The sequence below is a fragment of the Spodoptera frugiperda genome, chromosome 11 (assembly GCF_023101765.2).
Source record: "Spodoptera frugiperda isolate SF20-4 chromosome 11, AGI-APGP_CSIRO_Sfru_2.0, whole genome shotgun sequence".
Taxonomy (NCBI): domain Eukaryota; kingdom Metazoa; phylum Arthropoda; class Insecta; order Lepidoptera; family Noctuidae; genus Spodoptera; species Spodoptera frugiperda.
Window position 1 is genome coordinate 5,301,417 of NC_064222.1, and position 16,739 is coordinate 5,318,155.

At 35.3% G+C, this 16,739-nt stretch overlaps 1 protein-coding gene across 5 annotated transcripts in view; it reads right to left on the bottom strand.

The window, feature by feature from the left end:
- LOC118275231 (ataxin-2-like protein) overlaps positions 1–16,739 on the bottom strand; it is a 43,099-nt gene that overhangs the window by 23,905 nt on the left and 2,455 nt on the right. For all 5 annotated transcript variants that reach the window (XM_050696677.1, XM_050696680.1, XM_050696679.1 and 2 more), the window contains exon 2: positions 9,412–9,565. In XM_050696677.1, the coding sequence (XP_050552634.1) occupies positions 9,412–9,565 (154 nt within the window). The remainder of the gene's footprint in view (positions 1–9,411; positions 9,566–16,739) is intronic.

Below are 16,739 nucleotides of genomic sequence, written 5' to 3' on the forward strand. Positions count from 1 at the left end.
TGGATAGTCAGACTTAAAGATGATGAAACCTCATGTACAAACATACATCAACATGCTTATATTAAAAAGCCATATAACATAAACTTTCTGTACTAGGTACGCATAAGATATAAAACAAGAAAACACGATTTCCGATATTGAATAACATAAGTATAAACACTAATGTATGTCTAGCATCAGCAGAAAACTTTTCCGGAAGAGAGCACAAGGCTACAAGTTATGGAATGTGTGATCATGAATTCTACATGTCGACCTCATACATGTATGATGATTGCGATAACGGCCGTGCCACTTAACACAACTAGTATTTATTCATTGATTCGCATGATACGTTATTCATTGAAGTTACAAAGATAATGTATTGTAGTTTGTAGCGCACTAGATACGATTATACAAAGCGGTGTTTCCCCCTAAATAGTTTTCCCAGCAAAGGAAAACTTACAATATCATTAGTTGGTCCTTTTGGTGGGGAAACCCCATAATTCTGATTACAAACCGTATCGTGACGTGGCATATATGACATGATAGTTTCATCAAAGGCTCTTATCTGCTGCCACTATTATTGTGTTAGTATTATTTTAAGTTCTATAACTGTCAGTGTACCATATTCAGACTGTGATGGCCAACCCTTACAATCCGTAATGAATCGCTGTAAAAACAACGGCTACCAGAGCAGCTATAAACAAAGTAAGTGGCAGTATATTAAATTAAGCTGCGGTTAGGAGTAATCTAATATTACTTCCTCTAGCTTTATCGTATCCTGGCTCAGTGCCAGGCCGTTGTCCAACGAAATCTTCTTCCATTCAATCATGTCGCTAATTTGTTTAGGATATCAAAACTTGAGCAAAGTAAACAGAGAATCGCGTCTAGACCGTAAAATCAATATGTAAATACATATTGGAAAGTGTATTGACATCTGCAGTGAATACGGTACGTCTAGTAATTTATTTGTGAAAGAGAGTCGTAGTCGTTAATAATATAGTGGTTACAACGCCTTGCGGACACTGCGTTACGCTGAGATCCAATCGATATTCGATGCGAGCTGAATAGGCGGCCATGTGCAATATTTATAGGTAGAGCGTTACGGAGCATTGCTCTCTAGGGGTGCCGGCGTTGCGGATTTACGAATATTTTGGACATTCACGCGACTATATTTTATGAACATGTCAATAGCCTTTTCGCCTTTAACAATGTAATTCGAAGTAAAGAACATAGAAAGTAATAAATAGTGTTTTAACAATACATTAGTATTAAAGTGGCTCTGTATTTTAAAACTTCTAGAACATTCTACTATCAGATCAAAATCTCAAAAGTTATTAACAAAAAGATGACAAAGTATGATTAACAAAGATTTTTATGAAACACGTGATTGAAAGAAGGAAGGAAAGTGGCCATTCCGCCTTAAGATTGAAAGTAATCCATTGATGTTACTTCCTCATACTACATTATGGATGCTATCGCAGAAACGGCTGATAGTCGCTTGTATTTTTGCATAGTCATTTATGCCACGCCTATGGCATTGAGCGGATAAGTTTTCAGAATTCTCGTTTATAATGCCATTCAAGTACTTTAATTAGTGGTTAGCTACAGTTATTAGTGTTTACCATGCTAGTCTATGTATAGGAGGTAAGCAGGGTACTTTTAGTGTAGTTCCTCATACTTTAAAACGTATAAGTAGTTGAAGTAGAAGCGATAGGGCGGTGGATAGCCGATGGGACAGGCAGCAGTCTTGGTAATTGATACAATAATGGGTGATAATTATGAAATCTTGAAAAGTATACCACATTTTTGTGTGTGTTATACGATCTTAAATCTTCAAAACAAATCACAATATACATAAACAATATTTTTTAATCACAGAGACACTTTTAAATAGACAATCATCATAGAGTAATAAACCATAGCTGACTCTTATCTCAATAATTCCTGGAATAGCTAAACAACTGAACATAGACAGCACTTTAATACTATGTATTTAAAGTTTATTATTGCATGGGAAGTTATTGATAATTACATGCGCGCCCGATAGTGTTTCAGGAAATCTATACAGTTGTATATTTTGTCTTATGGTAATTGGAAGGGGAGTTGAGCTTTGTTTGTTATTGGTATTTTGGTTCTAGGGCTGTCGTGTGAAAATTATTAGGAAATTATTCATGTAAAAGAGAATTTACGAATGAACCTGTCAAATGTCATCCTAATTCTCGATTCCCCAATACCCATTAAATTCTAAACCCCCAAAAGACCAGCAACGGACTTGTAACGCCTCTGGTGTTTCAAGTGTCCATGAGCGGCGGCGATTGCTTACTATCAGGTGATCCGGGTGATCGTTTACCGGATTATGCCATAAAAAAAATACAAGACCGATCGAGATGGAGAATAATTGTGGACGCCCTCTGCCCCATCTAGGGGGCATAGGACTAAGTCAAGTCTGGCAAATACTGCCATTAATTAGTGTTGCTAGAAGAAAATAACAAAATAAATCCCGTACTTTTTCCGAAGATGTAAACACGTTTATAGACCCTCCCGTAAGGACTGACCCACGCCAAACTAAACAAAATTACGGCCAAAATATTAGCACATAAAAAAATCTCCAGTACAAAAAGTAACGTTATCAATTCTGGCAATTTTATTACATTTCAGTACACCGAAATATCAAACGGGAGAGGTCACAGATTCTGTATACATATCCGTTATCTTATACCACGTTTCTAAGTGGACGCGGAAACGGATTGCTGTTGAAGATAACTTCAATTCAAACTGGCCTGGACTATGAAATAATTTATGTCCAATCCGCTAATTGGATTACGCCATTTTGTAATTAAAAAGCTAGGTAACTGAAGTGTTAGTTAATGTTTTATAACTATTTGTTGAAAGTTGGTGTTAATTAGATGGTGCTTTGGTATTATACGGTTGATATTTGAGTAATTACTAGGTAATAATCCTGTGTACAGTTACACGACGATAGCTGATAGAAGACCTGATCCGGAGCCGCGGAAGACTTAACGGAATACCGGGGTTTTAAGTCAGTAAGATCCAGAACCTTTCGCCTCGCCTAAAGCAGGAGGAGTCATTAAACGATTTTTCTCCCAAGTGGATAAGTGATAAAACTTGAGCTTTATACCGATCCGGGAAGATGAGGCGCATACCTAAATCTATAAATTCACCAATTTTCAACACTCCCGGAAAACTTTCCAGGTAAAACTACCAAATGACTGGACTATAATTGGATTACGCCATTTTGTAATTAAAAAGCTAGGTAAAAGTGTTAGTTAATGTTTTATACTCTGAGATGGCAAACGAGCTGATGAAAAGCAGTTACCCTATGCTTACGAACATCTGCATCACCAGAGCTAATATTCGGGGATAGATGACCACGAAAAAGCCTTTTCTTTGTTCTTACCAATAATGTTACGAAAGCCACGGCAAAAATGGAGAAAAACATAATATTTTTTATGCCTTAAAAGCTTAGTAATAGAATTAGTGTCGCGTCGTTTGACGTTTATCAGTACAGAAGCCAATGTCCTCTTCAGATCGATGTAGTGTCACACTTTATCAACAAATGGTTATTACGGATAGCGCAGATGTCACTCCCCAAAATACACATGTGTTAACGATTTATAAGTACAATGACCTGCACTAAACAATGGTAAAGACCTTGGTTTTTGCTATCGTTTATAGATATGGTATGCTTAACATACTTGTTTTATTTAGATTTTTATGTAAAGAAGAGTTTTATCCCGTTTATTATAAAATAGGTGAGAAAATGACAAGAAAATAACTTAGAAAATGATTGAAGTAGTAGTGAAGTATACTAGAAAATTGTTGTAGAACAATTTAGTAGATTGAGGAGTGCCCAATTTAGGTACTCAAACAGCGGAAATTGCAACACGAGTTTCCGATCAAAATAGCAAAAAACTCTAAACGGTCCTTAATCAAGTTTAACACACGAAAGGCGTTCAAGTGCTAATCCTCATTAAAAAATAATTTATAGTTAAGTACTAAGTGCAATAAATAAACTCAAAAGACGCTGAAAAAAAAACAAAAGCGAGCGCCGGTTCACGCGTCCATTACCCGAGTTCGCTGGCTTTTGCATTCATAAGTTCAACGTGGATAAATCGTAAAACAAGAGTCAATTAACATGTGTCATCGGCCAGGAATTTCCACCGTCTCGACGTGCGTTCTGGCTGAAGGTCGAACCACGTCTGACATGATCAGTTTCGTTGCACCAACGGACATTATACTTTAAGGTCGACGTTTGTTTCCGCTGCAGTCGGGTTTAGCTCTATTTTAAGCGCGCCTTGAAAATCGAGCAGTGAGGTTCATGTTTTCTTAGATTGGTGTTGCAGGTAGGGCGGGCGTACGCATGCGCGGACTATTGGCGAGCGCATCACAGCTTTGATTTCGAGACATTCTGATAAAATCTCAATGTAAAATGTATAGATTGAAATTGCAACCCTAATCAATTTCAGAATCCGTATCATTCCGGAGCAGACAGACATGAGATCAAAGGATGGCATCCAATTAATTAGAGAAGTATTGACAATGATGGACCCCCTATTCAATTCGTACCTGCAACCCCTCCCGGCGTGCAGTCTCGCTTGCTAATTGGGTATTTCAAATTAGAGGGCTGAATCAAATCTAGGGTTTAGCGAGCCCTTTCATTCAGTGCTCCCCAATTAGAGTACTTTTAATTTGATACATCAAACGAGGGGCTACTGTCAGTGTTTTATTACTGGGTCGATATTGGACACAACAATTTTAAGTACTTGTAAAATCTGATCAAAGAGCTAGACAAGAGTAACTCAATATTCTATTTTGACCTAAAACGTTAATAAAAATTACTATGTTTTATTAAACTAACATCAAAAATCCCGAAATACTTCGAACAGAAATGTTTGTAACACGAAATCAACATAGAAAACGTGGAAATCACACACATAAACACGGATAGATAAGATATTTAACGTTCATGTCTATCTGTACAGCATCATGGCTGCAACGAACCTTCATTCGTAAACTACAACACAATACACCAATCAAAATCTTACCTAGCTGCATTATTAAACGCCGCCGGATGTCAGCACAATTGATGACGATGTCTTAACACTCACAACGGTATATTATCCGACACTGCACGATATTTCTTTCATTTATTGATCACCATTAAAGTAAATGACACAGGAACACTAACTGAGCCCTAGCCGGAGTGCCCTGGGAATTGAGACAGCGCCATCTAGTCACTTACTCAACTGTGTATCCGCGCCCATGCCACATGAGACAGACATTCATCAAAATGTCTAGCACAATTTAAATTGTCAAACTATGACAGAATATAAATTCTCACGGAAAATATTGAAATGAAAAAATGTTTTAAAGAAATTAAGATAATTTGCCAACAAACTTCGTTCTTATCTAAAGTCAAGACATGCGCCAACTTTTCTTGTCATTTGCAATCAAACAGCAATGTAATAAATTTCAAAATGGAAGGTAAAAATCAGCTGGTTTACCGCGCATGTCCACCGCGCGGGGGTGAAGGCTCTCTCAGATGGGCTGATAATTTAACTAACTCGATACTACACTGCACTTTTCACAAATTACAGCACTCAAGTTCAAGGAACTGCGACTGTATTCAGCCAATACATGTCCTTTGTCTTACAAATCCAGTGAACCACTGCGCGATTGGAAAATTGTCAAAACACAAACACTTCGGAATGTTTTATATCCCGTGAGAGGTACAGCATCACAGTAATCACTTGACACTTCACGCAGGTGATACCAACATTAAAATACTTTTTAAAATGTCCAAAAGCACGCTACAATGCGTTTATTGATTCGACCTACATTTCATAGTTTCGTGGGGGTCACGCCAAGCGCAGATAACACAAAACTGCTGTGTTACTAGGATGCAATTTATTTCGCACTCAAAATTTAACAATAAAATTAAATGAATCGGTTGTTACGTAATTGGTTAAATGTTAATGTATATCGCAATATGCAAAACAATCGCTAAAACATATGGTATGCGAGCTTGTATTTAATATAGGTTATCAGCACTGCATTGGTTCGAATGTACAAGATCTGTAGTCGGACGTAAATTCCGTGGCCTTATCAGCCTTCGATTGGAACTTAGCCTATTTTCAATGCATGCTACTAATATTTGAATTTGTGCGAGTACAGTCATAAATATTGATTATGTAATAGCAAGTTTAAGCTTTGTGCGATGTTAAGCTCTAGTTTCGACGTTTGCCGGCGCTGGCAGGCGACCGCGTAGAGGGCGCGGTGAGACTGAGGATGAATCTATGCACATTTACGTCAGCCCGCTACGGGGTCGTTCCTACTATATTATTTATGGTTATATAATAACATGGCAGCGCCGCCGCCCGGCCCTTGCAGGCTTCAAGTGCAACTTTGTTGCGTGCTATTTGTAACAAAGAATAACTACACCATTATGCCCCAAGTACAATACAATATCTAAAAAAAAATTTTAAAATGCCCATTCCCATTATAACATTTGAGACAAAAACCGCTACAAAATTAGCCATATGTCCGTAATTACCTAGCAACAACTAACCGAAGGAAATATCCAAAAAAAGTTTACTATATACTAAAATAAACGGCAATTAGCTTGGTATATTTAAAATGGCAAGTATGCCGACAACGGTTCACACATACCATTAGCGTACTATTCTAAAAGCGAATGTTTCACGCAACAAGATATTTCGTCCATTTATCAATTTTTCCAAGTGACGTTAGATTTACGTTTCAACATTGAAATGCGTAAGATTTTACACGCACATTAATTAATTGGAAACAAAGGAGAACTGTTAATTGTTGATTAATTTATAACTTTTCTTTGCGTAAGTTTTGCCAATAAAATGGATGATGATTGCTGATAGAGTAACAGAATTTTAACGGCTCAATATAATTAGTCAAGTCATCAGATGTCTAAAAATGGAGACGGGTGCACAAGAAATTTATTCTGACCACCCCAAATAGCTAGGGACATAAGGACAGGAAGAAGAATAAAAAACAAATGAATATCCATTCAGGAGAGAGTAAGAAAAGATAGACTGTACCTAATTAAAGACGAAGAAGACGTCGGACGGATGAGTTGAGAGAGAGGAGAGAGTAGAAACAAAAATAAATAATTAAATAAGAAAGACATTTTAATTTTTTATGGGATAATCCGGTAACGAGCAGACGGATCACCTGATGGCAAGCAATCGCAGCCGCCCATTGACACCAGAAACACCAGAAGCATTACAAGTGCATTCTCAGCCTTTTTGGGGTTAGGATTGGGGATTGGGCCTCCGATAACCTCACTCACACGACGTGAAACAACGCAATGCGTTGTTTCACGTCGTTTCTTATGGATATGGTTCAGTAGTATCACTCTGGTCGATCTATCAGACTAAAATCAAGTCAAATATACTAGGGCAAGGAGTATTAATACAGTGAAAATACAAATAAATCAATGACTGATTAGAATACCGCACCAAACCTAATTATGTCATTTAAAGCAACGTAATCGTCATTTAATTGTATTCTAATGTAACCAAAGCAGCACTGTTTTATTTATCATTCTATTAATTAAGTAGGTACTGGCTAGGGCACATACCTATTTCTAAATTATTTTCACCATTAATTTCAAGAGATAAAGACAGTAATTAGAGAATTGGGAGTTTATTTTTAAAGTAATTATTTAGCAATACGTCTCTTTGAAACGTCTGCTTTGACTTTTAGATGGTAAAAAATAGTATAGTATGGTTTTACTATGTTTATGACCTAAAAAATCAATGCTATTCAGTATAAACGTGACTAAAATGTAAACTATAGATAAGTTAAGAATCTTGTCTAGTTATAGAACGAAAATATTTTTGTTTTGTCGTGATTATATCTCATTCGTTTCACTTCACTCGCGTTTTCTTGAGCTTGTAAATGATTTCTTAATTTGGTAATATTTGAGAAAATTACTACATAAAAAAAACGTTCATGATCAAAAGACATTTCAGATAAACAGCCCCGAACAAGCAATTAATTATAACAAAACATGTAAACAAACACGCACGAATTACGAAAGTTCTGGTACACATTACATGTTACATTTATCCGGTTAAACTTCATAATTTATTAAACAGGAACCAACATTTGGGAGACCCCATAAACGAGGATCAAACCGGCTTAACGTATTCCGCGAAGGTCAAAGGGGGAGTGTTTTGATGACCCTCCGAAATCTGTACAGATGTTAAACCAGATATTATGAATAAATGACATTATTATCTTGCAATTTTGGAAGCTGCAGCTGTTTAGGTGCATGACAATTAAACAACGGACATCAAAGGCTGTTGACCAGTAGCAGTTTCTTTGTTACCCTTATTTAGGTCCTTATTTCTTTGGAGTAGGACCAGTTGTGCAAACTTGGAGTCTGAAGGAACCAAGTGAGAGACACCAAAACAAATACCAGGGCTGACAACAGATATTTTGTTAAATATATACGGTAAAAGAAAGTTCAACTCATCCCTGGTCCTTTAACTGGTTGCAGAGTGGTGTGCGAATACGGGGTCTAGTTTAATTGTTGCTTATAAGCGGTTGCGTGACCTGCTGGGTGATTCGGTTACTGTCAATCACTTGGTTGCATAACCAAGTGGACACGAGATAAGATGCACTTGATAGATGACCATTGTGTCTTAATGAAAGGGTGTTATAGTTATTTTCGCCATGGCGAAAAGGGCTCAAATATCAGTTTAGTCTTGTTACCAAAAGAAATTCGAAAACAAATTACATAAGTCTATTTTCGTCGGAAATACTTTTAGAAAGAAAATACATTTTCTTATTAACAGATGGAGAGAAGAAAAGTTATTTATTTCCAAAAGTTTCTTTCCTCAATTTTTCTGATACAAATAAGAGATTCTTAGAGATTTATACTTTTTATCTGTAAGCCAATAAAGCAATGGAAATCTATAAAAGGAAAACGATGAAAATAGAAACCTGTCCTAAAGGTAATCGGACGATTTTATCTTAATCTGTTAAGATAAACTCATTATTAGTCTTACTTTCAGCACCAAGACTGAGATTTGGAGGCAATTTCTAGCTTTTATCCCGAAATATTACTGAATCTGTTGGCTAACTATTACACATAAGATTTTCTCCTGTCGTGGATGTTTCTAAAGACGAAATTGAAATTCCACATAAATGTCACACTAAGACCAGGAATAATTTGTAAATCACATAACGTTGCGTGCTGGCAGAATCAGCGTACTGCAGATCCTTGCCCATCCACGGCTCAATCCCTAATCCATACTCTCAGATCATGAGAGATGGGAGTTGGAACCAGTTTTTCTGATAGACAATTCTATTTTGGATTCCATAAGTGCCTGTATGTTGGATTAACAGAAATAAATGATGACTTACCTCAAATTGAGCGCTAAATGTTTTGAAGACGCCTTCCCAGAGGCTTCCTGATTGGGTGAGCACCTGCACGATGTCGCCGACGTGCGACGTCGCTGCGTGCATGAAGTGCGCGTTATTGTACACGCCCTCTGGCACCACGCGCCCTCGTGGTGACCTGCCATGAAAAAAACAATATTTAGGGTCGAGCGTATCATCAGTCGTAGTGACGTATCATCGGTTGAGTGTGAACGGTCAATTACTTTTCCAAACAATAGGCATGTTTCCTACTAGTCAAATTCAATACTTTTTCGAAACGTCAAAAACGATATTTTCTATGAACTTTGTATGAAATACTCTATTATGACGTCAAATAGCAGACTTATTTCTAGAAATTTAGCTAGAAAAAATCGAAAATTAAGTAGTTCATCAAATTTATGAATGAATGAATATTTTTGACCCAGTCATCATCCCTATTGCCTGTTCTGGCGATACGCGACGCATGTTCCTTCAGATATAAACCGACCCTTAATGTTGATAATCCTATGCACGTAACTTAGAAGAAACTTGCCGACTAGGACCATCCACCGAGAGTCGAGCAGAATCTTAAAACTTTTAGTGTTTAAACTGTGATCTCCTGACAGCCTACCAAGCGTAGGGATTATTGCCAACCCATCATAGCGGGGAGACTATATTTGTTTCTGTCCCATTCCATTCATAGTTCTAATGATAGTGTTATGTCTAGGAGTACAAGTACCGTAAACATTTTTATGTGCAAATTCCTTTTAAGATTGTGAGAAAAAATCACCATACAATGTATGTAATTATCAATATACGTAATATAGTCAAAAAACCAGTATCTAGCGTGCTACGAATCATGTGATTTCAGTAACATTCACTAGTCGGTCACTGACCTACACGAAAACCGCCGCCCTTGAGTTTTTTCGGCGCGCAGTCTTTTCGCATCAGGTTCGTTACGCGTCTCAAAAACGGTTACATCATCCCACTTGAGTTATAAATTAACTGGGAAAATGGCGCCAACGTATAGGTGTAACGCGTTGTTTAGACATGATTAACCTCGTTATTTTGGCTGAAGAAAGTTCCACAAACTAATTCTGTAAAAACTAGCTAGGAAAACCTATTAAATTATCGCTTAAAATATATCCAATCGAGTTTTTCTTTCGCAATTGTCACATAGTCACAACCGTTTAACCATTAATTCCGAAAATAATTGAAATATATTGATGTTACACTAAGTTTTGTGGCACGTTACGTCTGTCTGTGAATGGATCATCATTCATATCACATCCGTTCCGTCCTTGGAAAGCGCGTAAACCTGTCGGCTACAATTGTTATAATAATAATATATTCTAACCTAGTTCCTAAAGCCAGGAAACAGAATATTGCAGTCAAACCACACAAGTATTTACGATTATCTGCGGTTTAGGAACTTAAAATATGGTTTTTATTTGTGATTCATTTGAGGAAAGGCTTTGAATCATACCAGATATGAACGAAATAACTTTAGGAAACTTGTTTTGCTAAAGATCAATGTAATATTGGTCACGTAACGTTATCTAGACTATCCGGCAAATAATAACATGGAACAATTTATCGCTTCTGCGTTGACTTTCACTGTTCGACTGTCTTATAGTGTTTATAAATACAACTTTCTCAAGAAACATACTATGATACAATACTATGCTCAGTTCTTTGTTACTATTAAACTTTTGTATTGATGAAACAAATGTTCGTGTGACCTACAGACACTTTATCTCTGTTTGTTTTAGTAATGCATTAGACAAAATCTAGTTTGAAACACCGATTTTTTAAAGACGCAAGCTAGTAAACACTATAACAAAATTTCCAAAAGTAAATAAGCATGTTTTCCGAACTAGCATGTTCACTAAAAATCCAGTTTCTTCGTCATTATTTAGCTGGAAACTCCGCCATTACGATGACGCTTTCAAAAGCCAAAATTAGTTAATTAATAAAGTGTCAAAGTCCATTTATGTCTCCTAAAAAGCCAGTAATATAAAACAAAGGTATGTCAGGTACAAAATACGACAATGTTTTCGTCTCTGAGGCATGATGGATAGATATGAATCAGTATTGATTATGATATCAAGTGCTGGGCGTCGTACCGAGCCAGGCACAACCGAACACGTAGCTAAGTAATGCATAGGGATTCAGCCACATTTTTGTGTAAACATGCTAAATATAGGTATTTTTGCTTATTGATATGATTACGAGAGAATTCTGATAATAAACACCTGTGGTAATGGAGATTTGATGTGTATAAGATAGTTCTGAATTAGGCCTACCAATAATAGATTTGTTAGATCAGTCACAAGAACATCACTGTTTTATAAGGGGCAAAATCATCCAATGGCTTCTGCCGCCTTGGACGAAACTAGAGGGAGTATCAGACTGACTAAAAATCATCCTGTTCCTACTCCTGCTTTTCGAGTCAGAGCCCCGGATCAGGCATCAGCCCTACTAGTCCTCAAAGACGACCACTGCTAGACCTAGGCCTTCTAGAGTTTATCTTTGTTAGAATTTTAATTTAAACCCATTATGTGCTTATGTTGAAAGGAGGTTATCAATTCCTCTGTTTCTCTTATTAATAAAAAGACAGCCAAAGTAGCTGTTACAGCCTAATACAAAGTATTAAGTATTTATTCTAACATAGAACTCACGTTTAGTAAATATCACTACCAAAAAGGGAGCTTAGGAAATCTGATATGATGGATGTGTAAAACTAAAACCCGGTTTGGCATTGGTTAGTCGCACAAATAAGGTTTTATTGTAGCCTGAAGGTCAAGGATGGCAGTTATGTGGTAAACTTCAGTGGCCTTTGGAACCTTGGAATATATCCTGGATGAGAGACGAGGGGAACAGGATTTTGATTTACGTATATTTCTTCAGGACGACTACTGTTGATAGAGGTTCCGTTTACTGTGGTATAAGTAGGGGTTCGGTAATTAAAATTCGAGGTTTTTGTTTTTTAATAGACCACGGATTTTTCTATTTTAAGTAACCCCTAATAAAGTTAACTTTTAATACCATATCAGGATTTTTTTTAGTGTCGTTGGTGCGTTTACAAACGCCCACAAAACTTGTCAAGTAGTAGTTCATATCTTTAAGGTGATTTTGTGTCCCTTCCACCGATTTTACACAAAAATCTATTAAGTTAGCGTAGGTATATAAAATATTTAACAATATAACGTTACATAAGGACGTGAATATTAATGAATTACATGACATTGTAAACAAAGTGTGCCACCAGCACTTCTGCCTACCCTTGACCTATAACAAGTACGATATCTATTCGTGATCCGCCATTGTTTAGCATGGAAACAAATAGATTATAGACATGCTGTAACTAAGAAACTTTTGAACTTTATGTAAGAAAATATAATAAGACGTAACAACATGAATTCAGGAATTAATTTCTGAAGAACCCTTAGAGATCTTCAGATGATTTTCAAAAGTAGGATAAAAAAGCAATAACTATTCTCTTAAGGTGGTTGCAATTTGATGATGCGTGGCAGAATCGAAAGGAGAAAGAGGACATAGTGTGCTAGCCAAGTTGCTTGAATTAAGGGCAAGAAAATGATAGATGAGTTGTTCTTAGGTTAATGAGGTTATAAGATTTATAGGCTAAAAGCATTCAGCAGACACTTATCAAGATTCAGAAAAAACGTTGCCCTACACTAGGATTTTCTCCTGTCTCGTGGGTGCATTTACAAACATACAAGTTTACAAATACACATGACACCCAGACCCAAAACAACTATTTCACACAAATAGTTGCTCCGTGCGGAATCAACCCGCTACATGTTACGCGGCAGCCGGTTGTCCAGCCACCACGCCAACCGTGCAGTCAGGTGTTACTATGTAACAAATTGTTAATAGATAAGTAATTAATGACATATTATATTAGGTTTTGAGGCATGTGACAGACAGAAATGTTTATCTAAATATTAACATAACTTAATTGTTAGGTAGGTATATTATTTAATTATGTTAGCATAGCATACATAAACTCCACTACTGGATAAATGTGATAACTGATAATGTTCATTCATGCTATAATGTTTATTTCACATATTATTATTAATTATCAAATGAAAAATAATATTACATTCAGATAGATATGATTATATCATGTTCTGTTAAATCTATGAATAATGTAATGTCAGGAAAAACCATACAATTAGTCAGGGATACTCATTACATGTGATTTCAAAATTATCAATAAATTTCCAAAGGGTTAAACCAAGTTTTTTTACAGTTACTTGGTTGTACAAGCACACCAGTTAAGGAGACTCATTATTTAATAATTTCCATAAAGTATGTATAAAAAACCGACTGCAATCTACTTTTTTGGAAGTCAGTTATTATACTAAAACCTGTTCCTAACTTTTTTGAAAACCGCATCTAAATTAGTTTAGTCAATTGCGAAATAATCGCAGACATACATTACATACAAACAGGTTAAACTGAGAACCTCCTATATTTTATGAAGTAGGTTTAAAATCATTACTGCCACAAGGGCTTTTAAAATCAAAGCTAAAGTATATGTAATCAACAACAATCAGAAACAAAAGGAATTTGTGGTCTAAGATGTAATTACTAAGTACTGTAATCAGACAGCCATATTATTATTTATGTACTTCAATGTTACATGACCTTAAAATTCTTTCAAATACATTTTTATAATAAGACAACAAGAATAACATTAATATCTTCAAAGAAACATTTAAAGCAAGCTGTGTAAATGCTTATTTTCAAAATAACATTAGACATTCTGCCTAGCTCCATGGAATACAGGCGTGAAGTTGATTAGAAACCCTTTAACTTAAAGCCAAGATGGTATATTTAATTTCTGTAAGGTTTATTCAAAGAGAGCCTAATAATAAATTCCATTATAATTGGTTAAAACAACACATACTATAATCTTCTACACATCACACAAAAGAGGTGTATATTATGTGAGTTATTCAGCACTGAAAGTTCATTAACCCCACACAATACTGATACATACTAACTTGTGTAAAGTACACATTTCTCACAGACACATAAATAAATACTGACATGAAATAATCCGCTCATTTAAAGCCAAAACATTGACTCAACAACTCAAGAAACTTTACATAAACATACACAATCTTTAAAAAGTAAACTAAAGTGAAGAAATTGTGTAAAAACTCAAGGGTTTGTCATAACACATTTGGGTTGAATGTTTTGAATGACAGGTCATTCATAATCTACTTTATTATACTGATAAGGCAACTAGTACTTTCTATACAATGACTTGTTAATATTTTGTTTGAATTACTATTTGGGAGTGTTTTAGATATAACATTATCTATTACTTAGAAAGAAACATAACATCAAGACTTTAGTTCTCTGAAGAGGTAGACAGAGGTGCATTTATGCAATATCACACCCACTTTTCACCTGTTATATTACGAGACATAATAAAACATTTAATTTTATGGAATCCAAAGAATTTATTAAAGAAGGGCCAAATTAAAAGTACCATTAACTGACTAGCATGCATGAAAAGACTGATGACTGTTGATGAAGTGAAAAGGTATCTTACATACCTCTTTCATAGAACTGGTGTTCCATTGTCTCTGCCCACCCCCATGGGAGACAGGTGTGTAGTTATGTATGTATGTATGTATGGAATCCAATGCACCCCATAGAATTCATCTTATTGCCATACATATTTAATAATAATATGTGAAATGCACAGAGACCTTTTTCTATCAATAATTTTGTGTGCACTATACTTAAGACTTGTGATCTATAGATATGTTATCTCAGCTGACTAACAATAAGAATAATGGGTGCTATTTGTTTAAATAAGTAATTAGTAATAGTCTGGTAACAGGGCCAATGATTATGAAACATTAGTATGACAAAAATGACAAAGCTCATCAAGTATTGATAACTAATGTTTGTTTGTTTTAATATAATGATTTTGGTAGATAAATAGATCTATATGTATTTAGAATAATGTGTATATAGTTCATTATAATAACTGAAGTTGATTGAGGGTGTAGAGTAGAGTAGAGTGGACAATACTAGCTATTTTTGCACGGTTTCATCCGCTCTTCTAGGCTCTTTATCACTTGTGGGATGATATTTAATAACCTATAGCCTTCCTCAATAAATGGACTATAGCATACTATGCAACACAAAAAGAATTTTTAAATTGAACCTCAGTCAAACTGTTCTGCTTATAATAGATGTATGTAACATCTACTTTGCATCAGTTATGTTATGATTTACATGTAAAGGGAGCACAAGCTAATTACCATATTAGACCAGAAAGAACTCTTTCACAATACTACTGAGAATTTTGGAAACATTGAAAAAATGTCTTAGATCAATTAAGAAATCAAATACTTAACACAGTAAAGAAGCAGTCATATCAAGTACCTTTAATGGTTAGATGCTACCTAATAAGTGTGGGACATATGCCTTCTATTACAGCAAATATTGAAAAATACAAAATAATCAGTACAATTAGTGCCACATAAAAGTAGGCAAAAAGCACTTAATACATTTTAATATATTATGTTAAATGATTTCAATCCAATCCGATCATAATTGCTTACACAAAGATAGTTCAAAACCTTGTTATCACAAAAAATTATGTATAAATGTTATCAGTATGTACTTTTCCTAATATACATCTGTTTATATTTTCAAACTAAACTTTGGAATTACCAAAATAAATAATGATTCTTGGAAAGAGATTAATAGTTATTGAATAACATTACAATATTGTAAAAAGTATGTAAGATAAGATAAATGGGACAAGCCCAACACAACTCCCCAAAACCGCTACAACTCTTGTAAGCCAGGATCTACAGTAGATACAATTATGAAAACAGAGGAACACAGTCATGTTGAATGAGAAGATAAATTAGTGGAGATGAAAAAAAGCATTAGTTTCTAGTTCCTCGTTAAATTTAATGCTGGAGATAGAATGACCTAAAGCCTAAAAAGAGACTGTATAATTTGGAAAAAAAAAAAGAAAAGTTGGCTAGCACCATGGAAATTGTGAAATAAGACAATATAAAGTTACACTTTTTAAATTATGATGGGATAAGAAAATGTGCTCATTTACAATAAACCACCCAGTTATATTACGAGTCTCATGTAATAAAGATAGAGCTTAACTTGAGAGAGATATCTTAAAAGAAAATTATTTTAAGCCACTATTCAATCATGGACAATATTTAGAAAACTTTGTACATTAAAATCAGTGTTATCTTATCTGACGTGACCACTGCATCATGTAACCTACATAGTTTCCTCAACATGTCTTC